Below are 27,887 nucleotides of genomic sequence, written 5' to 3' on the forward strand. Positions count from 1 at the left end.
TTTTAATAAAAATATTTATTTTCAAAAATTGACTGCATCCTAGTATTTAAAATTACTCAATTGTTCCAAAAAATACATGAAGCCTTCAAATTTATTCTAGAATTTTTCTTTTTGAATCCTTTAAAATTATTACAGTAGCAATAAAAATTCATGGTTACAAAGAACTATCAATGTGTTGTAAAGAACTATTAATATGTTATAAAAGAACATCAGTTATTTGAAACATTTTTTACTCTTAAAGATAATTTTATTTAGTGGTTAAAAGAAAAGAAATGAATTGATAACTCATATTAACAACAATAAATCTAAAGAAAAAAAGAAGCAAAAGAAAAATAAAAAAAAAATACAAAATTATAGGAAATTCTTTAAAATAATTATGAGAATAATTATTAATTAATTATTAATAATTATGAGAATGCATCATTAATACTATTACATTTTTCTAGATTGTCTGTAATATAAAATTGGATTTCTAAAATCAAAAAAACTACAAGGGATAATACCAATTTATATTTTTATTATAAATATATAAAGGTTGTAAAATCAATGTTGAAAAATAGATGTTTACTTAATATATATAATCAAACCTTGTATATAATATGCACCATAGTTATGTCTTTGTATACTTTTGCAAAGTATTCTTTTATTTCTTGTAATAAAAACTCAACTTTACATGGAATTGAATAGTTATAATTTTTAATATAATCTTTATAGAGCAATAGCTTCTATTGCAATATCTGATGTTTAGATGTAGATATAAATTATTATATTTTTAGCTTACATATATTAAAATTAAACCATCTAAAATTTTCTATTTAATAATTCATCAGAATATGTTACAATCTTAGCATCAAAAAATACAATATATATTTTGGATGAATTATGTAATACATTGTATTATTTTTGTATGGTTGTGAATGTAATGCCTCCTCAATTGAATAATTCCATTAAAGGCTCTTATGCCTATAATAGCTATAAATTATTATTTTATTAAATAAATGTCAACTTCTAAAAGTAATCAAAGATATTTTGGCAAAAACGAAATACTTTGTATAATAATCCTACAATCTATCATAACAGTGGCATTTTAAAATATCAATAATAATTATGAAAAAATAAATAATATTAGAACATCCTCAAAACTATTAAAAAGTATGTTCTTAATTGCTTAAAATATCCTAAAATAGAAAGTAGCTAGTGCTTATGTTAAGATTGAATTAAGATCTTTTGATAATTAACAATAATAATATAATTTTGTATATTGATGTTTGATGATTAATTTTTATAAAAATGCTTTATAAAGTTTTTTAGAAACATAGTTATTTCTTAACAAGTATTAGAAATACATTTAGCTAAAATTGTTGTTTTTTTGTTCCTAGATAGATGGATATGTTACATTGTATCTTGAATTGTTATTTGTTAATTTTTTTTAAAAAAGTACTAAATTATTGATAGATATGCATGTAGCTTGTAAATTCTTGCTTCTTAAAGATTCTTCCAGGATAATCTTATTTGGATTATCTTTATGTAGACCATAAAGCAATCAGATGCCTCCTTCCACAATTTCACTGAACCATTGTTTTTTTTTTAAATTAACATTATTTTCATTTTAGATTTTATTTTTATGTTTTGACTGTAGGGCCATTTAGAGTTGAGATTTTCATAGTTTTTCAATTGTATTGTTGTTTCATTTTTCTCTTAGTTACCATTGTCTCAATCTTTGTGGAAGACCATTCATGATGTACATTGCCTTGCTAGGGTGGTATTCATCCTATCAAGGTTTCTTAGTTTCTTAGTATTGAGAGGTAAAAAACAAACAGTATCATCTGCTTCCAAAAAACCCTTCTGTCTAAATTTCATGTGCAAAATCAACCTCCCGAATCCACAAACTTTAGATTGTTATCCTCCTCGATGTCCACACTGATTGTGCTCGAATGTCGAAGCGAAGATGCTATTCCACAACACTCGAATCCACAAACTTTAGATTCCACTCGAAGCATCCATGCAAAAAAGCGCCACCTCCCGTTGTCGAACATCAAGCCTTCCATACACTAACTTTACGACAACTGAACTCAGTCACTGGGGGGCAGCACCTGCTTCTTGTGGGGTGAAAAACCAATTAAGTTTGCTCTAAAACTGCCAGTTTGCCTCAGAAACGGCGAATTTGAGCGAACACCTTCATAACCCAGAGAGTCAGTGAAGGAGAAAAGTGAGCGAGAGCGGCATGCGGTCGTAAAGCCAGAAGGCAAGTTTTCACTGTCGTCACTAAGTCTGCAGGGGCGTTGTCACACACAGGGAAACAACCACGGAGGCTCTGATCGGTAAACAAAGTATATGCGGAATCGGTAGTTTCCAGACAACTAACTGGTGCGGGGAGGACTTCAGCAGTGAGCGGCTATCTTTTAATCCAAGATCCGAAAGGTGTGGTCTTTGTCACAGCTTGCCACCGCCGATTGCATGGAGTAGGTTGTGTTGGGAATCGAGGAAAAACCGGCACGGTCTGATCACCCAATCAGTGACCGGGGGGGATTGTGGGTTGGGAGTCATCAACGACGACGACGGCATCATCCGTCAGAAGAGAAACACCACCCTTCTCCAATCTGACATTCACCGCGTCAGGTGGGGGGGGGGGGGTCCGGCGAGGAAAATGCGGTGTGGGAAGATCGGCACCGACCAGTGTCAGCAGACCCACTATGTACAATTCACCAAGATTTCCCAATCGAGTTCGATAGATCGCAGTCAGTTGATCCCACTGGTGAGCTTTGCGGGATGCAAAACTGGTTGGTAAGAATTCGCTAGAAGCGTCAGGGATTACTAACTTGAGAGGCCTGATTGACCAGTTCTTCTCCGAGAATCTACTTTTTGCAGTTTTGTTTGGATCCAGTTTCGTGTTGTTTATATTCGTTGGTGGAGTGCGTCGTACGTATGGGGTCACCGATTCAGTAGATAATCATTTAGGGCCTTGTCTGAAACTGTATTCTTCGCTACTCATCGCCTTTCGCAAGGGTTCAGCACAATTGCGATCATGGGAATGACTGGTTGTGGTTTTGGCAGAATTAACGTCGTGTTGGGTTGCTTGCTCAATGCCGAAGTAGAGGGTTCCTGGTAGTCGCACCGAGTTCTGGAGCTTCTCACAATTGTAGGTCAGGAAGTTCCTTTTTGATTCGTGAGATGTTGCCTGTGACCTCTGCATAATGCGTCTTCAAGCTCAGATTTCCGATTTCATCATAAACTCTCTCCGTTTCCCTTCCGTGCGTCTGAAGTTGTCGATCTTGTGTACCTCGCTCATGAAAGACAGGGGAAGGTAATCGTTGTGAGTGCATCATGAATTGAAACCTGTATCGATCCACTAACTCTGCAGCACTGGTTATTCAGACATGTTGAGGTTGGCTTCTCGAGATATGACTTAGTGGACTAGCCTAGAAGGAACAGTGTAGCATTGTCTTTCTCCGCCCAACATGGATTGGCACATGATTCATCTTTTTGAATTACACTCAATGATTTTCTTTAGGTTGACTGATGTGCTGGCTTGAAAAGAGTGATCATTTGCAACAACGTGTTAGTAAAAGGTATAGTCCTGATTACATTTCACAATAATACTCTAGGAACTCAGGTCAGTCCTTATCCTACTTGAATTTAACTGGCCAAAACACAATCGACTTACATTATGTAGATTTGTAGTACAATGCTTCCTATCTCATTTATGGTTTTCATATCTACTTTGTGAAGAGAACCTGCCTACCTAAGTTGTCTTGTAATTCAATCCAAAATAGAAGTGGTGCAAGCTTCCTACTTCCTTAAGTTTATAGAAGCTCAAGCAAACTAGAAATTTGAATTCAACAAATAAACATTGAAACTAGTTGAAAGTATGAAGAAACATAAGCTAAACTACTAGTCAAAGAGATTGTGATGATAATGTATTGTCTCAAAGTTGAAATTATAATTTAATAATATAAAAAATAAAATATAAAAAATATTTATTAATAATATTATAATTTTTATTATATTATTATATTGTAATTTTTAATACATAAAATTTTTATTTTTTGAAAAATAATTAATTTACAAATTTAAATTTGAAACAATACATTATCATCAAAATCTCCTTGATTATGAGTCTAATTTGTGTTTTCTTGTTAAATAAACATGTCATGGAGGAATACAAGAACTCATGACATTTTGTATGTTACATCACAATAAGACCAAATATCCGTTGCAAATCTGCATGTGAGTAATTCTAAAAGAATTGAGGCCTTACTATCAATTATAAGATGCCATAACTCCACTAGATTTTTTAACACAACTCCTAATAGTCCCATGCACTTGTCAACACTTAAACCCTTGAACCTGGACCCTGGACTCTGATAGTAGCACATCTGAAATATAGTAATCTGCTATCAGCCATGAAAGAATGCACCGAAACTGGAAGTGCATCCGCACACAATAGTTAGTCATAGCACCAGCAGCAGACGTAGTTTGGAAATTTTCTATCCTGTATTGCGCGTGGAACACTGAACTTCACGTCGCCTAGCGTAGGTAGGTTCAAAGTGTTACTCATGCAACAAACAAACGGCGACTTGTTCCAATATGGCTGACGACTAGATATTCAACACTTATCCATGCATTCCGACTTTGATGCCCCGCGAAGCAAACACACGGGGCCTGCTGCGTTGACGAACAAGTAACAAATCTAAGAGCCACCTCGGCCATACAGAGCCGGCTGCAACAGTGAACGCGGCGGGAAGACAACGTGGGAAGTGTGGTTGAAGGAGAACAACGGCTTAGAACAGAAGGCATAGAGGAAAGGGAAGGAATCGAACACACAACAAATCACGAAGAGGAAATTCGATTCTTCGTCCAAGCATCGCAAAAAAAATTGCGGGGACAGATCGATTCGAGAAAAAATTTGAAGCTCCGCAATTACAGCCCGCCGATTCTGTGCTGCCAACCGTTCTCACCGTACCGATTCCCGTACGGCACGTACTTCTGAAGTACATATACCGTAAAAATAAATTCGTAGCTCTGTCGCTTTCTAGGTTTAGCATGCAGAGACTAGATCTGGGGCGAGTCGGAGCTCGGCGGCACAATTTGCCGGAGTTGAGGTCACATGTGGTTGATTCGAGTCAGAATTGCTGCATTTAGAGAGAGTAGGTGGGTGGGAACTTTAGGGCGGAGTGCGGCGAGACGTTGTTCAGAGTATCGGAAGAAAAAGCTGTGGTGTAAGCACGGGAAGGTTCAACCAGGTTGTGGGTTCCGCATATGCTCGTTGTCGGAGTAGTTGAGAGGGATAGGTGAAGATTGGATGCCATGAACGTTTGAGATTACACGTGTGAACGTGAAGTTTACAACTTTCGTTGGCACTTGCTTGTCAGAAGACTATCCACAACCATCCTTGGTGCTTGCGCATCGGAGGTAATTATCCGACGAACGGAGGCTGAAGCTCACGCTCGTGCAGGCCCTATATAATGAAGGCTCCGAATGTTGATTCCACTTCAGAACTCATCTTTGCTTGTGGCAGTTGTGTCTAGCACTGTCGGTTACGTCCTTTCGGCGTGTCTGGGATCGGTGTGTCGCGCAGTTACACAGCTTGCATTTCGGTGTCCACTCTCTCCGTTTCCCTTCCCATGATGGCTAGCCTTGAGTAAGTACATATGTTTTGAACACATGTATGCTTGCTTAAAATCCTTTGTCGGAGGGAATCGGAAAGAGTGTACAATGAATTGCAAGCTTGATTGATTCGATTCTGGTTTACATCAGTACCTCGAGCTTGAGCTTCTGGATTCTGGTTTCACAATGATTTCAGTGCATGCATCCCAAGAACACGACACGTAGATTGCAATCCACTGAATGTCGCTCCGCTTCCTTGGACGTGGTTATCTTCCTTCCCTGGTAAGTGCAACATGAACTATTGCATAATGAATTCTTGTAATTAGTTACGCATGAGAACATTCATTTTCTGAGGCTGTCTTTAGCTTCGATCACCGGCAGGTAACACTCCTCTTCTTCCCATGAATGCTGAAATCGGAGGGAACGTGTCGGAGCCGAATACAAATACTGTACTGGTTGTTACAAACCTCGTCTGAAACCCCGAATTGTTCGAAAATCAACACCGCTATTCCTCGGTAAGAATCGAGAAGATTATTTTCTTGCTTTCTGTTTTTCGTTTTGTTTTGTTCCTATTCACTAGTGTCGACAGTTACGACGGAGTATTAAGTTATCTCGGCGCACACGGAGCTTGAACATCACTAATGGTTGCTGCCACTGCAACTTCTACGATCTCGAATACTCAGCCAATCTCCAGAGGTGTGAAGTTCAAGCACATCATAGACGGTGGTCACGTCGGGAAGAAAAACGTCGCCGGGTAACCGTGGGATGCTTTGTCGGATGCACAGCTATTAGGATTTGGTCTCGTGCATCGTGGCTATGAACATGCAGTCGAAAATTGTGAGAGTATTTGACACGGCGAGGCGAGGAATTTCTTTGTTTTGACTCATTAAATGTATGTATATATATATATATATACATACATATATCGACTATTGTAATGTACACCATGCTGAGTGAAGGTGGTTATTGGATAGATCTAGCGTTCTCTGAGTCACAAAACTTGATGAAGTGAAGCATTCTGTACTGCTGTAACTTTTTTTTATGTCTTTAGTGAAGATCTAAATTTTTGTAAGTTTACAACTACACAATTTCTTTGTTGTATATATGTATGAAATAAGTAAAGCCAATATTTTTGCTTTCATCACTGTTCTACTAGATTTTGTAATGCATTTTGATGTATATAGATATTCTTATATAGTCCCTCCCAGAACACATTCATTTACATACGCAATTAATAGTTAATTACTGGAATCTTAAAATGGAACTTAAAACCTAATTCTTGCATATTAAGTAGTGCAAACACAATTTGTAGTATACCTTGAGAAAATATTTACAATTAATAAATAGTTTAATCTATCCAAATGTGTAACTCCAATTTTATTTTTACTATTTTTGAATTACTACTTATTGCATCCATTGAAAAATACTAGACAAAAGACATAATTCTCTATGCTAGCAATAAAATGTAAATATGACCTATCACTTGCAATTATTAGAAACTGTATTATTCTAGAATACCCTTGTGACCAGTACATGTTTTGGCATCCATGGCATGTTCATTATTGTGCTTTTAAAAAAAATATGTAGATTAAATTTAAATTTTCTCTAAGAACTTATGTTATTTTGATCAGAAAATGACAACAATATAAACTTAAAATGTTTTTCAAAAAAATCATTGTATAATATAAATTAAATAAAGAAATTAATTATGTGTTTTTTGAATTGTAATAAAAAAAAACATATTTATTATATTTTTTATTTCATACTTGGAGTTACTAAAAGTTTATGGAACTTTTTTTTATTAATTTGTATAGGTAATCCTTAATTATTTAAATTACATAAATTTTGATAATGATTCAATAAACATTAAAAAATTATCACATAACAAAGAACAAGTATATGAGTATATATATATATATATATATATATATGTATATATCTATAGGATCAGAAATTAAATTTAAGATAGAACCATCTCTTGCTTATGTCCTTTCACAATGAACCTAGCTTTGATGCGGCAATTGCAAAATCACATGTAATTTAATATCAAAGTTTTAACTTGTGCCAATTAAATATTTAATCTATCAATAAAGTCTTCGATCTAATGTTTTTGTATTTATACTTTAAGATCAGATAAATAGATATTAAATATTAAATATTTTAGCTCAAACATCCACTAACAGCGCACGCTGTCGCTTGGATGATTCATATTTCATTCATTGGGCATGGAGGTGCCACGTCAGCTTGCACAGTGAGGGTTTCACCATTTAGTTGTAAAACCGCTTGCAGGGTGCGCTATGTTTGTTAGAATCGATCGCATCTTTTCATAGTCCCCTGTTTTGAGTGTTTGAAGTAGATGCAACGCAATTGTCCCGCGTGGAGTTCTCGCTTTTGTCACGCCGTTTTCTCATCATTAAAGATATAAATATGCCTTTGGTGCTTAATTTTTAGCTCTTGGATTTCGAGTGGTTTGATACAACACGTTTCCTCAGGCTTGTGTTGTTGCGTACGAAGATGTTTGCTGCTCATTTGCCAGCTATGGTCATATCATTCCCGAGGACGTTTGTTTAAATTTTTTTTGCTTGATGATGTTCTTTTCCAGATTGCTCCGCGGTTTGCTCCCTGTGGCATCATTGCAGTGAAATTATGGCACCTGTTGCAACTGGTTGTATTTTCATCTTCATCGTCTCCAGACACCTGTTCAATGCTGTGTCTCGTCTCTTGTATCACATCCTGAACCATTATTATTTGATTTGAACCAAATTTTAGCTTAAATCTTCTATGTGCAGGCGTTAGCATTCTCTTGGATGGAAAGGGCCTGATTCCCAAACTTGAAGTACTTTTCTTTTATTGTGTCCAGCTGCCTGGTGTGTTCTACCACGTTATACTCTTTTGAGCGGTTCGCAATCTTCAATGAGGATTTTGGTAATTAGTCTCAGGGAGGGGCTGTTGATGCACCGTTTTTGCCATTTAGAAAACTCGATCCGGAGAACTGTGTCTTTTCAACCAATTTTGATGATGGAGGAAGACATATGACTTGGAAGACTGCGCGTGTGCTTTGCATCGGCTCTTTGCACTTCGAGCTTTTAACATTCAGACAGCGCAGGTTTGAGATCACTAGACTTCTTATTTTCTGTATCTCCTGTATCTTGATGACTCTTTATGTTTTGATTTCCTCAAGGATCTGGTTTTTGTAGTGTTAAAAGATCAATGCTCGGGATATTGAGTTTTACCAAATACTGCAATGACGTGATAGAGGTGTTAGCTTGATGCCGTTGGTAGATTTTACTGAGTGAAAGGTTTTTGTGTTCCAGTTTACTGAGCACTTTCCCGTCTTCTCCCTCAAACTTGTGATATCTAAGCCCCTAAAATTTTATCTAGAATGTAGCAGCTTGAGATGAATGCTAGTGTGGTCATCAGTAATCAGTTTGACCTCTGAAGGGTCTAGTTTTAACCAGCAAACTACGCATATCTTCTCAAAAGCTGCCGCGTCTAGCTGGGAACATTAGGGATGTTAAGTGAATTATTCCATTGGTCCCGTTATACATGGCCAATCATGTTTTGGCAGAATTTTACAAGTGACACTGGAGCAACAATCCAGAGGATCGTGTACGTCTGATCATGATGCAAATCGTGGAGGTGTAGATGCAATTGAAGTTCTTTGATCAGTGATTATAATTTATTACGGATAAGGTTAGTTCTTCTGTTGTGCTATCTTCGATGCACCTCAACAGAAACACGAACATTCGGCTCATTACTTAAATATTTGGCATCGGGTTCCGCTCTCATGATAAGATTCTCCAGTTTTGCTCCTGCTTACTGATTGATGCGGTTCCCGATGTACCTTTCTTATTATCATAGCGCTGTGTCCGAAATTGTAGAATGGTGCACTTGTGCAGTGAGGACCATGTGAAATACTGATTTCGCTACTCGCCCTCTCAACCATCAGGTTCACTGTATGGACGGCGCGCCTTTTATGTGGGTTCTTAACTTCCATGTTGATATCTCCTGCTTTGAATAATCTCACATAGCTTTGACATCATCCAATGTTATCAAAGCCATGTGGGATTATTCAAAATAGTGCCCTCTGTCCTTCAAGACCTTCAACACAGTTGCTGTATTACTTAGTAACACTTGGCTAGGGGCTCGTCTCGAGATTCAGCCACGACAGCAGGATTCGGGCTTCTGCTACGTGCCTCTCCTTATCATGGTGAATTGCTGCCATTCTTTCTCTATTACTTTGGATAGCTGCTAAGGTAAAGAAAAAGAAAGCAGAGGCACGCCAATGGTTCTTTTACTCTTTTAGTATTATCTTTTTTCAATTTCCATTTTTTGTCGCATTTGAAATACATATTTCTATCTAATAACTCTGGTCCTGATATTTTTGGTACATGTTCTTACTCCTTATGATAATGTTTCGTCATGTTGCAGTAAAGAATGTCTAAGAAAGAACTGTATCAAGGAGTAGAATGTGTAAGCTTTAGCACATGCAATCCAGGAGATGATAGTTTTATGGTATGTACTCTTGGTGCGATCGTCAATATTTTCTCTCGCAATTTTCGTGTCGATGACCGGTTTATCGCATCGTGGGGCTATAGAAATCTTGATCAAAATTGTGCAGTCGTGAAGCAATAAGTTCAATCGAACAAGTTTCTTTTGGTTGGTATCGACTGTTGCAGTAGTCACAACGGTGATTGTAATGAGACGCGGTTCTAAATTAAGTCCGCCCACCCACTTGCCCTGTCCTTATTTACGTGTCGAAACATCCTTCTATGTATGGTGTAGGGGGAGTTGATGGGTCTCCTTCTTGACCCATTCATAAGGATAAACTATAATGTGTAGAATGCTTCGTAATACTATCAGCAAGTGCGAACCTGTATTTCTTGCAAACTTGTCATATCACTCTGGTGTAGGTACTCCAACACGTTCGGCACGTTAGTAGCCTCATTTTTCAAGTGGGCCGATATTGGGTGTGTTTGTCGATCTATTTCCCACCTCCACACTGATTTGGATAATTGAATCAGGGTTCCGGCTGTTCACAGCTCTGAATGCCGAAAACTTGAAACGCATGAGCTTCACATGTTATAGTCCCAATCTAGCTGGTGCAGAATCGTGAACTTGTTACACACCCTGTCTTCCACATGAGATAGTTTCTTATTTATGCAATCACTTGCATAAACAGTCTCATGCCTTTCCTCTGGTTACTGTCATTGGAGACTGACTGATGACAATGAATCAGTTCACATCCTCTCCAGTGAACACTAGTCCCAGATCTACTACACTCAGCCTATAGACATTTCCCGATGCTTCTACCTCACAGGAGGTCATTGTCAATCGCTCATGTGCTTTTTCTGAGGAAATATAATTTTAGCCGTTTGCGGTGAAGCCCTACTTCACAGAGTCGAATAAAAATAAACAAACTCTTCATTCAATGGTCAACGTCTCTCACAGTATATGTGCAGATACTGATGTGATATCGAAGAGCAGGTGCAACCCATATATATATATATATATACACATATTTATACAACAACTTCAGGGTCAGATTAGGGTTTGCAAAATAAGGACTTGTTTCTGAGTGTGAAGGAGAGGTGTAGAAAAGTGCTATGTATCCTGCAACATCTCCCTGAGATAAAAACATGGATGCATGGCAGAGCAGCTTGTAGGAGCCAATTGCTTGGGGCTGCAAAAGACCAGGGCAGGCCATTCTCTCTGCCCTAGTTGACCAGCAATGTCAAGTGGGTGTTGTAGACCTGGCAAGCAAAAAAAATATCTGCAACTTGCAAGTTGCAACCCATGTTGTTGATGATATTGTTTTTGTTGAAGCTGTTGGGTCCCATGCTAAGTTTGTGCACTCCCAGCTGCTTTCTCTTTGCTAGGCCCTTCACTAAGATGAGAGCACAGGTGCATGCCCCATCCCAGTGTGGCACTGACATCAAGGCCAAGAACTATAATTGAAGCCATGGTATAGGTTTTTATTGTGATTAATTTTTTATCATTGTCATTACAAAAGAAGTGATGAAACTTAGTGTGGATTCTCTACATGGCACTTCCTTTCTTAGCATAATCAGTTCTGAAGTCTGCACCATTGATGTAGATTTGAGAACTTCTGTTTAATAAGAGAAATATCTATGAGGAATTTGCTTGTTTCTCTGATTGTTTTAATAGATGATTGATTCACTAAACATCCATGTATTGCTTTTGATAATGTTTTCTCATTCTAAGCATCCTTAAAACAAAATGCAAGTCCATCTATGCTTTGTTATAATCACGTGGTTTGCTCATGCTAGTTTTATTATATTTATAATGGTGCACATTCTGGACTGGATTTCTGTGTGTGGTCATTGTGTGTTTGATGGATTCATATTGACTTCATGTTCAATTTGATTGAGTAGTCAAATCAAAAATATTTTAAATATATATATATATATATATATATCCACACACTAACAATAACAATTGACTGAAGTGTATTTTTTTGTTTTTATGTTTTCTTTTTTCTTTTTTTGTTCTCAGCGAAAAGGAACAGCTACAAATTCTGACTTGGATTACACTTAAATTACACACCAGTCTTTAAATGATGGTTTATGCCATTATTGATGCCAAAACCAACCATTCTATAGGTAAAAACAACATAATAAAAACCTTAAAAAGAATAAATAATTTATTCATATACATAAAAATATTTACCTAATTTATTTTAAAATAAATAAATGTATATATTTAATTGAAGAAATTAAAGAAAGTAATAAATTTTAGAGCAGTATAAATTATTATTTTAACCACTAAATTAAAAAATATAGTAAAAGATGAACCCAGTCTCTATTATATAAAAACAGCTTGGGGTGTAAGAAAGAGACAAAGAAGCCTTTTCATCAGCCAAATATGGAAATATGATGAAGGAACATGAGAACAAGGAAGTGAATGGATGAAAAAGTTCATTCATCCATTTCAGGGAAAGAGGGAACCAGGCTCTGCACTTCCGTTCGAATGAATACCCACCAGGATAATAAAACGCCCTGTGATTGGCCCGGAGGCATTGCCGACAGACCCATTCCCCCCGGTTGGGCCACGCTGGCGACGTAGTGCTGACGCGGCCCCACCCAGATACGATCCTGCCGAGGTGGACTCCACGTCACGGAGCAGGGCAGGTGGGACAGACTGGACGGTGAAGTGGTGGGGTCGGAAATGGGGCCAATGGAGGAAGAATGCGCCTAAATATCTCCCAGCATCACGGTTCCAGGGGTTCCTCCCCCCTCCGCCAATCACAGCCCAGAACTATATATGCAAAGCTGCCACCTGTTCCTTTCTAAGGCTCGTGAGTGGTTTACGTGGCGATCTTAGCGGGGAGATATTTTCTCACAATCTGGAGCTCAGCGGGTTTATTTAAATTTGGGGTGCGAATCAACCCCGTTCACACGGGCACGTCTCCCTGCTTTGTTTTTTTTTTGTCCTGATTCAGTTTCGTTGTTGTTGTTGTTGTTGCGTCGATGATGATAGAGCTTAGCCCTAAGAGAGGAGGATCATGAAGAAGAAGAAGTAGTACCTTACCTTGTCTACTACCTTCACCGAGATAGATAGATAGATAGATAAGCTCGTGGACTTGGCTTAGAATTGGTTTGTCACTTTCTTTCTTTCTTTCTTTGTTTCTGGTTTTGCCGATTTTAGCAGGGGAGTGGGGTTGGATCGTAGCCCGATTGACGAGAGATTGCGATGGTTTGTGTGGTGGGGTTGAGGATTGCTGGGGAGGAGGAGGAGAAGGAATAGCATCGTGCGTGAATGAATATCTGTAGATGAGGGAGACGCTCGTAGTGGTGGTGAGGAGATTTGCACAGTGTTGAATCCTTGTTTGCGTGATCTCGCTTAGGCTACTCTGCACGCGGTATTGGAATTGTGTGTGTGTGTGAGAGAGAACTAGAGTAGTGTCTGCTTTTCGCGGGAGAGGGTGGGTTCAGAGAATAAGGAACGACGGAACGGAAGTAGAAGTGGTATTTTTGGCTCTGGCTTCGCAATTTCTGAAGTGCCTGTCTCTGTCTTGCTCCAGAGTATGGATCTCTTACACTTGAAATGCGGTGTTGTTAAAGACAATTCTGTCTATGATCTTCGTGTACGCTTAGGCTTTCCTTTGTGCACAGTTTTGGAGAGTACGAATACAACAGAGGGAGATGTAGTCTTGGGGGTCGTTCTTGTTTAGAATTTTGGAAGTTTAGTATCTTTACGCCCCGCGATTTTTGGTCGTGTTTTTTATTTTTATTTTAGTGAAGGTCTCGAGAGCGAGGACTGAGCACCTATTCCAAAGAACGAAAACCTTGAATGGAGTTCGCCTGTCTGGGTACGCTCTTAAAGACTGCCGGTATTCCTGTGCAGGCTGCCTCTGCGCTTTGAACTGCGCGATGTAGGTAAACCTCTTCCCGTGACGCACTTGGCTCAACACCGGCTTTGAGTGGGAGCAGGAGCGTAATTTCTTGAATCAATATTAGTTTAAGAGTCGAAATGGTGAAAAGTAAGCGGCAGAAGAAAGCGAGGCGAGAAGAGAGGGCTTGGAGTACGTGGCTGTGGGGAGCAAAAGGAAACGCAGTTTGGGATGAGAGTGGTCGCATCGCATTGCGGATAGATCAAGCTTTGCGAAAAAATGCAAGAGCAGCTGCGGCTGAAGTCAGCCAGGTAGAGAGCGAGCAGTTTGCGTGGCAGGCAGGACGCTGGGGACATCAACCTTGTTCGGCTCAAGCAGATGGCGAATTGTTGAAAGCCGCTCTTATGTCTCTAGGAAACTTTTCCTTAAATGAAATTCAAGAAACTGAGAAGAGTTCTACTTCGGAATCTGACTCAAGAAGCCAGAGTTCGGGAGATGAGGCCGAGGGTAGGTCCGCAACGAAGATCGATAGTACCTCGGGAAAATCCGGCAGTAGTCATGAAACTCTTGGATGTAGGGAAATTCACGAGTGTCTAGAATGTGGGCGGAGAGGTGGTTCAATGGACGTAGATAATCAAATTCCTTCACATGGGAGTGTTTCAAAATGTCAATGTACAGTTTTGAAGCAGATATCATATCGACAGGAGCATCAAGAAGATCCAGTATACATTCCCAGAGGGCTGATTATGCGAGACTCATGGCCAATCTTTTCATTTGGTACAGAAAGACCGATCCACTGCAGCTGCCTTAGGAATCTGGAGAAAGCTGGTGAATTTGTAGATGATACTCGGAGGAAACGCCTCGGAAATCTATCCCCTGTTGATAGAGTTTCAGATGATGTCTTGTGAGTTTTGCCTTTCCTGTTCTTATTGAGGTATTGGCTGTGCAATGGTTCCGACGTGTTGGGTATGACTTATGTGCACATGGCATTTATCGCTATCGTCGGGATAACGTTCTCGTAAAATGGTCCTTATATGGTGAGGTTGACTATCTATGATTAATTTGTATGCACAGTGTTTCAGTAACTAACATTCTATTAATTGAAGACGAACCTCTGAATATTTTGGAAGCAATGACGTTTAGGGTGATAACCATGGCTGCAAGTTGATGTTTTAGAACGTGTCTTTGTATGAAACCATAGTTTTCTTTTTTCAGAATTTACATAAAGAGAATAATGTGCGTCACATTTGATATGTATTGGCATGTTAATTTGTATTGTTGTTTTCATACCCCTGGTCTGTGCTTCCTGCTCCTGCATGAGGTTTTTTTTCCTCCCCCTCTACACTTTGTAGTGTATGTCTCTCTGTATCAGAGTGCATTCCTTTTAAGTATTCACCGGAGTTGTATGTTGCACCGGAGTTTCTAATCATATTCTGTGCGTGATATCAGAATGCGCATATTTGCTAAGCTATCGAGGAGGGAGGTCATTGGTGTTTCGTCAGTTTGTCGAAGATGGAGGGATGTTGCAAGTTGTGAGCCTCTGTGGAGACACGTAGAGTTTGTATCAGTGGCCGAATCTCTTGGCGACAGAGAGCTTGGTCTTCTTGGAGAGAAGCGCCTGAAGGTTCACATTTGACTTTGTTGTATATGTATTTTCATTAATGTTCATTATTCTCGTGTTTAGATGTCAGTTGACATGAAACACATCGTTGTTTCGAAGTTTGGTTCTATTACAAGTCCAGAGGTCATATTCCAAATGACAGGAATTATAAATTTGATGACGGCGCATTGATTGAGCTGTATTATTGCTACATTATTGTGACATATCGCTGAAGGAATGTTTGTTGCATGGCAGCACACGACTGTGTTGTCCCTGGCTCTCTGCTGGCGTGTATCCAGCCAAGGTTTCGGATCTCTCATCCAATCTCAGTGCGGAAAACAGCTTCTTTGTCTGGATCTTTCCTTCTGTGATTTGGATGACTATGTGGTAAGGATTTAACCCTTTAGCGGCGGCCATGTTTTCGATTATGTCAATCCCACAATGAATGATACGATGTGTGAAGTTTCTCACTATAAACATATTACATAGCATTTTTTGCAGAATGATACAATCTTGATTTGATTTTGCTTTCAGTGTGCTTCTTTCTTTGAACGTTAGAAAAGATAAGAAAAAAAGGAAAAAAGTCGCTGTATTTGAAGTTTTGCACTTAGAACCATAGATTAGAAAATTAAGCGTTGTATTTAATAACTTAATTTTCACTGATTTTATTCCAGTTTGATATCTTCTTATCTTTTCAGCTTGCTTGCAATTCTACTTGGTTTGAACGTTGTCTTTGTGTATAGATAGTGAAATAATCTAGTTACATTTCCATTGTAAAGGTGAACAAGGTTGTTGAGAATTGCTTTCTACTTCAAAGGCTTCGGTTATTTGGAGGGCGAGATTCTGTCAGCGGGCAAGCTTTAGCGGGACTATCCAACTTGTCTCAATTACGAGAACTGGATCTTGGCCTTTGCGTTAATGTTTCTCAACATACCTTGTAGGTTCCTCTTGTTGCCTTATATGGTTAATTATCGATTAGAGTTTTATTTGTTCGGGAGCAGATTGATTCTATATTTTGGAAAACTCTGCAGTTTACATACAATTAATTCATAAATTTCTCTTTTAGCATGCAATTTATAACGCATCTTCCTCACCAGCTGAGCAATTTTAGGATTTGTTTTCATATTCATTTTCATTTTTGTTTTTTACGTACAGATCTAATTCTTAATTAGTTCTAAATAGCGTTGTTGTGCGCTCCTGGAATCAACAGGAAGGAAATTGGGAGAAAGCTGAAGCTACTAGTAATTCTATCTCTTGCTGGATGCTCGCGTGTTACTGTGGATAATCTCATGTACCTCTGCGGATGTGTTTCTCTTGAGGTATTCCTTAAAAATTATGTATTTCATTCAGTTAACATCTGCGTCTACGCGCATCTTGTATCAATGATTGGTTTTCATGTTCGCTTGTTTGGTCTTCTACGTAACATTTTTATGATGTCAATAGGATTTTGTTACATATCCTGTTGTTAGAGTTCTGAAGTTCGATTTGACTAACGTTGTGATGCACGTTTTTTTACAGGCTTTGTGTCTTGTAGGTTGCAAGGCTATTTACCCAAATCAAGCTAGTGTGATCGCGCAGGAGCTCATTAATGGCGGTTGCGTTCGGTTAGCTATGGTTGAAGCTGGGAACCAACTTCCCAATGCAGCTCCATTTCCGGCTCGACCCCCACCTCCACCTCCGTTGCTCTACCCTGCACGGGGCGTGGACTTCAAGATACCTGGTTCTCCCTCGGATGATAACACACTTCGTGAGTCTAATGAGAATGTTGGTACACGTGAAAATCGCCCTGCCTTGGATGACCAACAAAATACTGAGAAATCGCAAGACAAAGATGTAAGCTTCTTATTTCACTATTGTAAATGACCTTCACGGGAACGAACTTTTGAAGTCAGCCCATTTGACATTTTCTTTGCATGTTCTGATCTGTGGCCTGTTCGGGTCATGTTGGGATATCATGTTTAAGTCTGTATTTCTTGGTAAATTTTACATTCCCGTTTAGATCTCCATATATTGTTAGAGGAATTTCCTATGTGATAAGAAACTAATTTCTAAAATATTTTGAACTCAATTGTGCCTTGTAATTACAGGATACGCATGGTAGGCGTACCGAAACTGAAATGCAGCCACCAGTTGGGAGATTGGAAGGGGATACTCAGGCTGCATATGCAGCAGCAACTCATCAGTTCCAGCAAGGCCAAATGGAGCTTTCAGGTGGAAATATGGGTGCTGCCACACATGCATTTCGAGCTGCTTGTCACTTCAACCCTAGTGCTGCAGCTTACACGTTCATGGCATGGATGCAACGACTTGTGAGTTCACCGCTATCTTAGTGATCTTCATGTTGTCGAAAAAGAAAAACCTTGTAGATTTAGTCATATTTAAAGTTTGTGAGATTTCTGGATATGAACAAGGTTCTTTCTTTTTTCTTTTTTTTTTTTTTTTTTTGTCATTAAGGTATTTACTAAATGAAAGTTCTAATGGTATCGGTTTTGGATTTTCTGCAGGCTGGTGCACACCGAAGTGAATGTGTTCGTGAGTGTGCTCGTGCTATATTTCTTGACAATGATTATGGTAATGACCCTGACTAACATACTGAATTCAGAATACGTTGGAGGCACTTGTTCTGTGATGTCTCGTTGTAATGGAACTTGCTGGTTCGCAGTAGCTACCAGTGATTTCTCCTCGTATTTGTTAGTATGCAGTCGTGAAATTTAAATCGAAACTGCAGAAATTGTGAAATGATTTATTCAAAATATGGTGTTTGCATGTGGGATTGTCAGAAATCCGCTTGTTGCGTTTTGCACTCATTTCATGAAATCACGTGTTCTGGACAGGAAATCCTTGGAATGATGTGGCGTGTGAGTTATGGGACGCTGGCGACATTAGTCTTGCAGCCCGATTTTTCCAGAGAGCTAAAGCATGTTCCCGTTATGAAGTAGGAGCTGGTCATTTACCCTACCTGAATCTGGCTAAACTACGATTGAGTAAAAATTCGAGTGGACTGGATCGTGATGGTTTGACTTTGGACAAGACAATGCATGACATTCCTTGCAAGGAAGCTTTGCTTGAACTCTGTGCAGCTCTTATTCGAGCTCCAGGAGGTGAGTTTTGGTGTGGTACACCTAGACCTCTTGATTTCCTTCTTTTACTTTTGTACCAGCAAACATCACAACTTGGTGACTGGCACAAGAAACTTGTGAATGTACAAGGATTTTCTCAGCAACTAGGAGGCCTGCTTGTTCGATTACGAATTCTGATGGACATTTTTGTAATGTTTGCAGATGAAGTGGTGCAGCAAATGGTGTTTCATATGCTTGATGGTCTGAGACGATGTGACAAATCTTTTTTAACAGTAAGATAACAGTTCTGCAAGTGGGCCCCTTAGGTTGATGTTTTTGCGGTTGTAGCGTACAATGATCTGATCAAAAGTATCATATTGTCGTGATGTGCTTAGAATTGGAGGGCACACTGGGTATAACTAGCATTTAATCCCGTCCATCTTGAAGCTCGTTTCTTTAGCAGCATTAATTTAGTTATAGCATACATTCTTTCTCCTTCTTTTACCTTGCGTCTGACAAGTGAATACTGGGGACATGTTTTATATTGAATTTAAGAAATTCTGCAACACATTAAGAATTTGGTTACCAAATGCACAACTAATTTGCTCTTCATACGCTTGTGAATTGGGTCGTTACTGGAGAATTAATTATGGATGAAATATCTTTGATCAGCTTAATACACAGGAATATTGAATGCTTTTATTTACCTACTGTTAAGATCATGAAACTGGAGACAGAATGCTGTGTTCCCCCTGTTTTATCCAAAATCTGTTCCGTTGTGTAAACCTTTTTTTTCTTTGTATCTCATGTTATGGATAAAAAGTCTAACGACTTCATTATCTGTGTGGGTATTTGTGAATGTGTGCCATGAACGTTGCATATCTAGACAATCTGTGACCAGCAGCTGAATGGTCCTGGTGGCAAGAGAGTTGTTTCAAGTTTCCGTGGACTACATTTACTGAGGTAGAATAGTTCTGTATCTTCATTACTTGCAGAAAAGCAGTGATTGAAGACGTCGAATTGAGTTGTGCAGTGCAGGTGGAACTAGCGTTGGTTTTGCATTATGAAATTGTAGAGTTTATTCTAGAGTGTGATATGCACTTGTTGATATGGGTTTTCTGATCATTCTGATAATTGTATATTGTGGTTCGACATTACAAGTTAATGTGTCACACAGTACTTTCTTTGAATCTAGTTCAATATCATCCAATATTATATGTAGAACTGTGATATGATCAACATTCGAATCTGCGTAATGTAGTGGAAAGTGCTGGTAGAGGTAAGCTTTTTTCACAAAAGTTCAGTAACGATTATGTTTTTTTTTAAAATCATGAACTAGAGTGATGAAAAGGGTAAAATGTAAATTGTGTACAAATTGATAATGAAAATCTTTTGAATGAATTTGAATATTACAATTTTAAATAGAAATTTTAGTGTGAATTTAAAAATCAAATCATATGTGTGTACATATTTTAATTAGAGCTTTATGTAGATATTCTAAATATAGAAACAAGTGAAGGTTATATTTATTTCTTACTTTTTATTTTTAAAAAGTTGTAGCAAGAAAAAAGTTGAAAAATTTAATACGAAAAGTTAAACCAGTCATGAGGATCCTACTTCAAATCAATGAGACTATTGGTGATATATTAAAACAATTTTACTTTTTTTTGTAAAAATGAGTAGACATTTTACAAGCTTCTATCATTTGAAGTTCATAATTCAATTTATAAATAAATCATCATACTTTACAATGTTTAAAAGTGATACTTAACACATAAGTTAATAATAGACCTTAATCTCAATAAATTATAATTTATACTGTTGATAATATTTTAATGAATATTCTATATACTTTAGACAATATATTCTAATTCCTTTATTCTATATTATTACAATGGTTCAATTGTTTAACTTTAATTAAATAAATAAACCAACTTAAAAATCTGGATTGTAAAGAGTAAAAGTTGGGCCTTGAATTGCATTTCTACATCATAATCTTATGTTTTACTTCAAACTTCATCTAATTCTCTCTAAATAATATTTCCTTAAGGTTATACTAGTCTGAAGTTAGTTCTCAGTTCAATTCAAGCAAGAAACTTTATACTTAGTCAAAACATGGGAAAGTACTGTGCTAAAACAGTAATTCATAAGTTGGAATCACTATTGGTTATTTTAGCAAAAATCACTCACTACTTGTAACAATGCATTTTATTATTATTATTATTATTAGTTCTACAAACAAGCGGCAATAACACAATTAATCACAGTAATACAAAACAACTAACTACACATTTCCAGTCCTTTTAGAAAACAAAGACTGAACTGACTCTCCCCTCTCAACATTCCCCTCACCCCATTGCGGTCTCGCCAAGTCTAATTGCTTCTCTGGAAATCGCCGCAAATGCAGTCAATCGACAGAGCTCCACAGATGGACTGAACACAACAGCGCCGACGCCGAGGGAGGAAAGGATGACAATATCAGTGAGAGTGAGTGAGTGAGTGTGTGAGTGGGTGGGAGGGAGGGACCTGATCCACAGACTGACGGAGACTTGGACCTGGTGGCGATGCTGCTGCTGGTGAGAGTCAGAGGTGGAGGGAGAGGTACGGGGATCAGTGCTCTCCAGAACCGCGGTATTGTTCCTGATTCTGTCGCGCATTGTTGGCGCCGTGTGGAAGGCCGCGACTGACTGATTCACAAATCTGGCTTTTGCTGCAGCTTCTGCTTCTGCTTCTGCTGTTGATGATTCTGACGGTGGTGCAGTCTGTCTGTTTTTCGCCAGTGGTGGTGGTGGTGGGATCGCAGACACCGTAGAAGTGCAGTCAGTCCCCGCAATTGGCACACATCGGAGGGGCACTTCGCTATTTTAGTATGGCGAGTGTGTCCCAGTGTTTTGCACTCTTTTTGAATTTCCATCGCCGACCTCTCCTTCATCAACTTCTTCATCTTCATCGCATGAAATCGAGAGTGCATTTCTCATCTTCAGCAGCACAATTCACGAATTTGGGGTGAATCCGCGGTTTTAAGAAATTAGGTGTGTGTGTGTGTGTGAGAGTGAGCATGTAATCTTATTGTATGTTAACCTGTTTCAGGAATCCGCCGAGCCCCTCCACAACTAAATCAAGATATTATAATGAAATTGCTAAATGCTTCGCCATATAATCACAATTATTTCTATGTTTGATGAGTTTCCAATTGACATTCCCCTTCAACTTACAACCAAAACCCACAACTTTGTCACCATTTGCACCACTTACAACTCAAAGGAGCATCTGATACATATATAGACACATATTTTACTAATTAATAGATTCCAAGTTGAGGTTTCTTTTGGAAAAATTAAAATATTAAAACTTTTTTCTTACATTATTTTATCTTTTTCATCTTGTTATCATATTAGATTTTGCGGAGTGAATCCCATTACAGTTATCTACATGGCATATTGTTCAAGACTTTTAAGTTTTCTATTTTATTTTTATTAGCATAAAATGAAAAAGAAATTTTAATTAAGTCATTTGCAACGCTTCAATAAGATGAATATACTCCCAAAGAAAAATAAAATTTTAACATGGATGTTAAACGTATCTTGATGGTTTAATATAATTCCTAATTCTTTATAGGAATTGACACTACTACTTACAATAAATTTTGATTAAAAATAGGATATTCTTTATATATATATATATATATATATATATATATGTATGTGTATGTATTTATATATGTGTGTATATTTTAATATATTCTTTTACATGCTAGGATGTTTCTTATTTTTACTTTCTATTATTATGCTTTATAATAAAGATTTATTTTTTGGATTTTTAGTTGATTATTTTTTAGTACATTTCAAACTTTTTATTCTATTATTATTATTATTATTATTATTTTATTTCATGTTTGGGTTTTTAAAATAATTTTAGTAAATTTCATGTAAATGTATTGTAACTGATGATTTTTTAAAATAAAAATAATCATAACACAATTAGAATATATTTTAATTTGTTTTAGGTTTGGTTCATAGAAGAAAGAAAATACACTAACATTATTCAAAATGACTTTTGTTAATTTTTGCTGCAATATGTAATATGTCATGAAAAAAATTAAATTTTTGGTATTTTAACTTTAAACATTTTCAACTGCATCTATATCAATTCGATTTTTATAATTTTTTCATTCAATTTTTAAAAAATTACATACATATATATTTATTTAATTACTTTGAAGGTTATTATTTTGATAAATAACTCTAAAATACTTCCATTTATTTTAGCCAAGATAAGAAAAAAAATTAAAAATTGGTTGAACAATCCTTTCAACTGCAATTTTTTTCAAAAATATCTGATACAATACCATAGATTGTAGATTATTTATTTCAAAGAAGACAGGTAACATTATAATATACAAAATCATTATTAAAAGAGAAATTGAATTTACTTTTTAAATTGCTTTAATAGTACTACTTATGGCTCTATTCTAAAATTATATATATATATATATATAGAGAGAGACACACACACATATATGCATACTTAGTCTTCTAGCAAAAAGTTGTCCCCAGGAGCAAATTAATTTTGTAAGGTATCATTACTTAATAGTTGCTTTCAAACCAATCTTACAAATGTTTTTTTTTATAATTTTTTTACAACATTTGTGTTGCCACTTCAAAATCTCAAGAATAAAAAAATCAACTCTCAAATATTTTTGTTGTGATCTTAATTTCACACCTTAGTCTTGGAAGTGTGTAACACTTCATTATGCCTCGGTTTTTTTAAAATTCCTTTTATTCCCCTATTCTTTGCATAAAAGGTAACAAAAAATAAATGGTTATAAAAAATAAAGTATGAAATTTTAGTTTATTATTATTTTATTAGAAAACTAAAAAAAACACATCTAATAAGTCCTCACCACATGACCTCAAATTTATCTAAATTTATATAATTTTGAATATATAAATTTATTAGATTAATATAGTATTTAGTTTTGGAGAAATTATGATGCACTAAGCATGTTCTTGTTACAAAACTTGGATGCTACCAATTTCATTAATTAGATTGAAGCAAAAGCAAACCCAACCTATAACTAACCATGAACCAAAACCTAAAATCTTCCTAGTGAATGTCAACCAAAAAAACACATATTAATATTCAAAAAAAAAAAAAGCACCTCCCTCCATGAGCAAAACAACAATCAAAAAAAAAAATACAAAAAATACAAAAAGCCCCATCTTTCAAATACTACTTGGGCGTCCCATCCAAGACCACCACCCATCCCACTCCCTCATTCATTCATTCATTCATTCAAACCTGTGGATTCAAACATGTGAAGGAAGGCCCCATGTTATTGTGGTTGATCGAGCACCGGCCGCCTCTCCTTCTTCTTCTCGCTGTGTCTGCTTGCTTGCAGCTCCTCCAGGCCAAGCAAGGCCTAGTTTCCAGGTACTCACTCCCATCTATTTTCATGTGTTACTGTGTGTTACTGTGTGTGTGTGTGTGTATATATATATATATATATATCTGTGGGTGTGGGTGTGTGTGTTTAACTGTGTGTGTAATGCAGAAAGTCCTGCTGCTCAAGGGTGGCTCACTATTCCTCCCCCATCGTGCCCCACACCTGCTTGCTGCGGAGTGACTGTCTGTGTGTTTGACTGTCTGTCTGCAACCATGCATGATCTCTGCTGCTGCTGCAGTGTAGTGTAGTGCAGCTGATGTCATGGATGTTTGTGGGTCTGGTTTGCTGGTGCACAGCTGTTCGAAGTGACTCAAGTTTAGTGAGAAAGAGCTTCTTGTTGTTGTTGCTGTGTGGGAATGTGTGCTCAAGGGGGTATTTCAGCTTGGACTTTCTTTAATTGGGTCCCTGTAGGTTTTCTCTAAGGTCGGAACCGTTGCTTGGTTCTGTCTGAGTTTCTTTGATACGTTAGGGATATAAGAGGCTTGATTCTGTAAGAGCTGAGTTGATTTTAGTGTTCTTCCCTTGAGCTTCTCCCTCACTGACTTGCTTGATACGTGGTGATAAGACGATATGTAAAGAAGGTGTTGGCGTTGTTTCCATTGGACCATAGTCGCTGGTTGTATTGGACGTAACCTGGGTTATGGTGGCAGTTCTTTGTTCTTTGTTCATCTTTTTCTGTATTGGTAATGAGAGGGAGTGTCTGTTTGCAGTGGCGGAGTGTGAAGCAAGATAGAGATGGCGAGATCGGGGATGGCTCTTGCAGCTGTGGTGTTCGCGATGGTGGTGGTGGGTGTGATGTCGGCGTCGACTCCCTCAAGCAACTGCGAGTCAGCTCAGATGAAGTTAGTGCCGTGCCTTACATATGTGACGGGATCGGATTCGAAACCACCCACGGAATGTTGCAGCGGCTTGAAGGATTTGAACACGAACAATCCCACTTGCCTGTGTCAATTGATCACGCAGCTGAACAGTACTTCCAGCGGATCGTCGAATGTTAACGTTGCCAAAGTGTTAGCCCTTCCAAGGGATTGTTCGGTCACCTTGATCACCAGCGATTGTCCAGGTAAAGACTTACTTTAGCCTTGGTAGGAATTTGCTCTTTGACCCTTCACTTAAATTGTAGCACGTTAGATTCCAGCGAAATAGTTTATTCTTCCGTAGGCATGGATTCTTGTGTCAACTTAAAACTGTCCGTTGATGCTTTTAAGACAAAGGCGTTCGTTAATATTTACCAGCGCTAAGTTCAGAATATTAACATTCTCTTGGCGACGTTAAGAGGTACAATACTGATGGTAGCAAAGCATTTGAAACAAGGAATGATCAAAGCGAGGTCTTACACTTTGCCATGGCTTACTCATGTTAGCTGCATTGAGCTTAGAGTCGACCATCCTTCGGTCGTAACCAATGCACATAAATCCTCTTGTCGTCCTTCAACTGTGGTGTGTGAAGTTTCGCTACTTGGATTGGAAGAAAGAATATGCTATTTTTTTAGTGATCTCTGGGATGTACCCACTAGACATAGAGCATGTTGATGTATTCCAGTCAATATGTTGCTTAATCGTGGAAAGATACTCAACTACACTCTCTTCTAAATGGTTCGGATTTTGCAGCTCTGGCCAATTTACCTCTTGCACCACCAGTGGCTGGATCTTCAGGTATGTATCGCATTCAAACTGGCGATCTAAACTAAACTTCCTCGATGTGTAATTTCTTGCGGGAACTAACATTAGAACACAGTAAGGGACATATCACTGAACATGGGCAGGATTCTCAAACAATTGATGTCCTACGGTCCACATAAATGATCGAATGCATTGGTTTTCTGAGGATTATCCGTTTAATGGTGGGCTAGTGTTGCATTAGCTATTTGCAGCTCCTGCTACTGCCTCGTATTCTTACTTCATGGTCGCCTGCACTTGTTACCTACACACAGTGTACCATTCCACAACTTACGTTGCGATTTTGGCGCTGGTGCAGTTACAGGTCCTGCCGCAGCCCCCGCATTAACGAATGATGTTTCCCGACTTCTGCACACAAGCTGGGTGGCGACCTTGGCCGTTGCAGCTGCAGGAATCGCTTCCATATTCTGAGAACCTATAGCTAGAAGAGGATGAAGTTAGTTAGTTAATAGAGGTTTCTGTTTTCGCAGATGATCCTCATGTTTAAACACCATTTTTGGTACACTTCGGTTTAATACAATTGTTGGCACAGTTTATGAACATTCTGTCTCCCTGGATCATATTTAACTTGTTCTCCAAGAAAAGAGTTTCATATCCGCCATTCTTCATTTCGTCGTTTCCTAGGATCATAGCCGTAATAACACTGTGGCTGATACTTTCAAATCAGCCTGAGTCGAGACAACCCCTCCTACAGAGCAAAATTTACATTCGTAGTTTCAACGACCGGAGTAATGGTAGACCTTCCCAACTGTCATCGCAATGTTGTTTCGAATCTTCGCATCAAGATCTGAGTGGAGTTTTTCATAAATATGCAGTTTATTACAATTACCAGTCTTCACAGTCAAATCCTTATCTGTAAACCGCCGACTTGACTAACTCATGTACTGTTCCATGTACAATACTCAAGGCATACATCGCCGTAGTGCTCTTCTCATACATGTACCACCACGCCGGACAATGTGCTCTCACCACGTGAAAGGAGAACCGGATCTGTCAGGTTAGAGAGCTTGTACTTTGCCCATGCGTCGATGCTGGACTGGCTGCAGTATGCACACCCTAAACAGAAGCAACGAACTGGGGCGAAATAAATTCGGTGGAGATTGTTGGTGAAGGTTAGTTTGGCAGCATTTGCAGCCTTGCAGGTGGGCCATCAAGTCCAGGCACTGCCAGAGTTGAATCAGCTCCCAAGGTCTGATCCTCTACACATTACAGGTTGAATACCCTTCTCCCCTGCACTCCAAGTTGTTGGGCAACTAAGTCTCCCTCATTAATTCTCTCAACTTCACTCATAACCTCACGCTTATCAACTCTCTCATCAACTCTCCCGCAAGTTCAAAGATCATTGTTTTGATGTGTGATGTATTCTCTTCAAAGGCTTTTTGCAACTCCCTAAAGCATTTTACTTACGGTGTGAGAATGTGTTACAAAGATGTGAATGTGTTTGGACTGAAGGGAGAAGGACCCAACAAGATTTTAGGGAGGATAAAGTGAGAGCTGAGATGGAGAAAGTGGATGAGCTGGTCAGTTGGTGTCAGTGAGGGAGATCACTCACCCAGCATGTGCTTGCAAAGATCTCCTGTACGTGGAAGAATTACGCCAGGTTTGAGCCTTTCTACCCTTCGCATGGTTGGCTTTTGTGTCGTTATTTGGTTTTTTTTTTAAACTTCATTTACTACTGTTACAATAGAAGCTGACAGAGGAAACTTAGGTTTATGGCAACTGGCCCACAGGATCGTATCTTCTGCCAGGAGAGGGCAAAAGCCATGATCTGTGAGTCTGTGCAGGAATGGTACCACCCTTACTACTCACTTCTTACTATCTCAGGTATATATATGAAATGAAGGTACAAAATTAAATAAATAAAATCATGGTCTGTCAAATTAAATAAACGAATAAAATTTTGGTGTACAAATTAAACATTAAAGTTTGCGTACTGGTTGCAAGTTCTTTTGAAATGTAGATGCTTATGAATTTTGAAATATAGATGCTTATAAAGTGTTTTACAATAAAACAAGAGTGGCATAATGAGTTTTCGATCTCAGGTTTCTCTTTGAAAAGAAATGCAAAATTCAAGAATTCTGACATGATTCTACACATGATGATTTTGAGGTGTTGTCAATGCATTTTTTGTCCTATCAATATT

The 27,887-nt window shown here is 38.1% G+C and overlaps 2 protein-coding genes and 2 long non-coding RNA genes across 10 annotated transcripts; all 4 read left to right on the plus strand.

Annotated features, from left to right (window-relative positions):
* The first annotated feature begins 8,571 nt into the window (after positions 1 to 8,571).
* Positions 8,572 to 9,997, plus strand: LOC112287229 (uncharacterized). The gene is made up of 3 exons (XR_002971216.3): positions 8,572 to 8,713; positions 9,176 to 9,300; positions 9,557 to 9,997. It is a non-coding gene; the product is annotated as an uncharacterized LOC112287229 (long non-coding RNA).
* A 3,091-nt stretch (positions 9,998 to 13,088) lies between these two features.
* LOC112287594 (uncharacterized) lies at positions 13,089 to 19,809 on the plus strand. Of its 2 annotated transcripts, XM_024530740.3 has the most exons (12): positions 13,146 to 13,652; positions 13,975 to 14,864; positions 15,410 to 15,584; positions 15,816 to 15,947; positions 16,340 to 16,497; positions 16,771 to 16,879; positions 17,079 to 17,393; positions 17,648 to 17,869; positions 18,065 to 18,131; positions 18,395 to 18,661; positions 18,842 to 18,912; positions 19,506 to 19,809. In XM_024530740.3, the coding sequence occupies exons 2-12, from the start codon at positions 14,101 to 14,103 to the stop codon at positions 19,584 to 19,586; spliced, it is 2,361 nt and encodes a 786-aa protein (XP_024386508.1). In that variant the 5' UTR covers positions 13,146 to 13,652; positions 13,975 to 14,100; the 3' UTR covers positions 19,587 to 19,809. The 2 variants fall into 2 exon arrangements, with proteins under 2 accessions (XP_090109595.1, XP_024386508.1); XM_090253469.1 differs by having other exon boundaries at positions 13,089 to 14,864.
* Positions 19,810 to 23,971: 4,162 nt separating this feature from the next.
* LOC112287595 (non-specific lipid transfer protein GPI-anchored 14) lies at positions 23,972 to 26,284 on the plus strand. Of its 6 annotated transcripts, none has more exons than XM_024530741.3 (4): positions 23,972 to 24,052; positions 24,776 to 25,128; positions 25,676 to 25,720; positions 26,043 to 26,284. In XM_024530741.3, the coding sequence occupies exons 2-4, from the start codon at positions 24,801 to 24,803 to the stop codon at positions 26,153 to 26,155; spliced, it is 486 nt and encodes a 161-aa protein (XP_024386509.1). In that variant the 5' UTR covers positions 23,972 to 24,052; positions 24,776 to 24,800; the 3' UTR covers positions 26,156 to 26,284. The 6 variants fall into 6 exon arrangements, with proteins under 6 accessions (XP_024386509.1, XP_024386512.1, XP_073392960.1 ...); XM_024530744.3 differs by having other exon boundaries at positions 23,998 to 24,192; XM_073536859.2 differs by lacking the exon at positions 23,972 to 24,052 and adding an exon at positions 24,160 to 24,379.
* A 191-nt stretch (positions 26,285 to 26,475) lies between these two features.
* On the plus strand, positions 26,476 to 27,668 carry LOC141045872 (uncharacterized). The gene is made up of 4 exons (XR_012218404.2): positions 26,476 to 26,505; positions 26,857 to 26,956; positions 27,197 to 27,344; positions 27,475 to 27,668. It is a non-coding gene; the product is annotated as an uncharacterized LOC141045872 (long non-coding RNA).
* The last annotated feature ends 219 nt before the right edge of the window (positions 27,669 to 27,887 follow it).

This window comes from Physcomitrium patens, chromosome 10, assembly GCF_059467195.1.
Source record: "Physcomitrium patens ecotype Gransden chromosome 10, ASM5946719v1, whole genome shotgun sequence".
NCBI classification, from domain to species: domain Eukaryota; kingdom Viridiplantae; phylum Streptophyta; class Bryopsida; order Funariales; family Funariaceae; genus Physcomitrium; species Physcomitrium patens.

Excerpts from the sequence above, each read along its gene's own strand:
- LOC112287594 (XM_090253469.1), top strand. The coding sequence starts at position 14,101 with ATGGTGAAAAGTAAGCGGCAGAAGAAAGCGAGGCGAGAAGAGAGGGCT. Across the intron at positions 14,865-15,409 it reads AGAGTTTCAGATGATGTCTT|AATGCGCATATTTGCTAAGC; the intron begins GTGAGTTTTGCC and ends GCGTGATATCAG. Across the intron at positions 18,913-19,505 it reads GTGACAAATCTTTTTTAACA|ACAATCTGTGACCAGCAGCT; the intron begins GTAAGATAACAG and ends TTGCATATCTAG.
- LOC112287595 (XM_024530741.3), top strand. The coding sequence starts at position 24,801 with ATGGCGAGATCGGGGATGGCTCTTGCAGCTGTGGTGTTCGCGATGGTG. Across the intron at positions 25,129-25,675 it reads GATCACCAGCGATTGTCCAG|CTCTGGCCAATTTACCTCTT; the intron begins GTAAAGACTTAC and ends CGGATTTTGCAG. Across the intron at positions 25,721-26,042 it reads ACCAGTGGCTGGATCTTCAG|TTACAGGTCCTGCCGCAGCC; the intron begins GTATGTATCGCA and ends GCGCTGGTGCAG.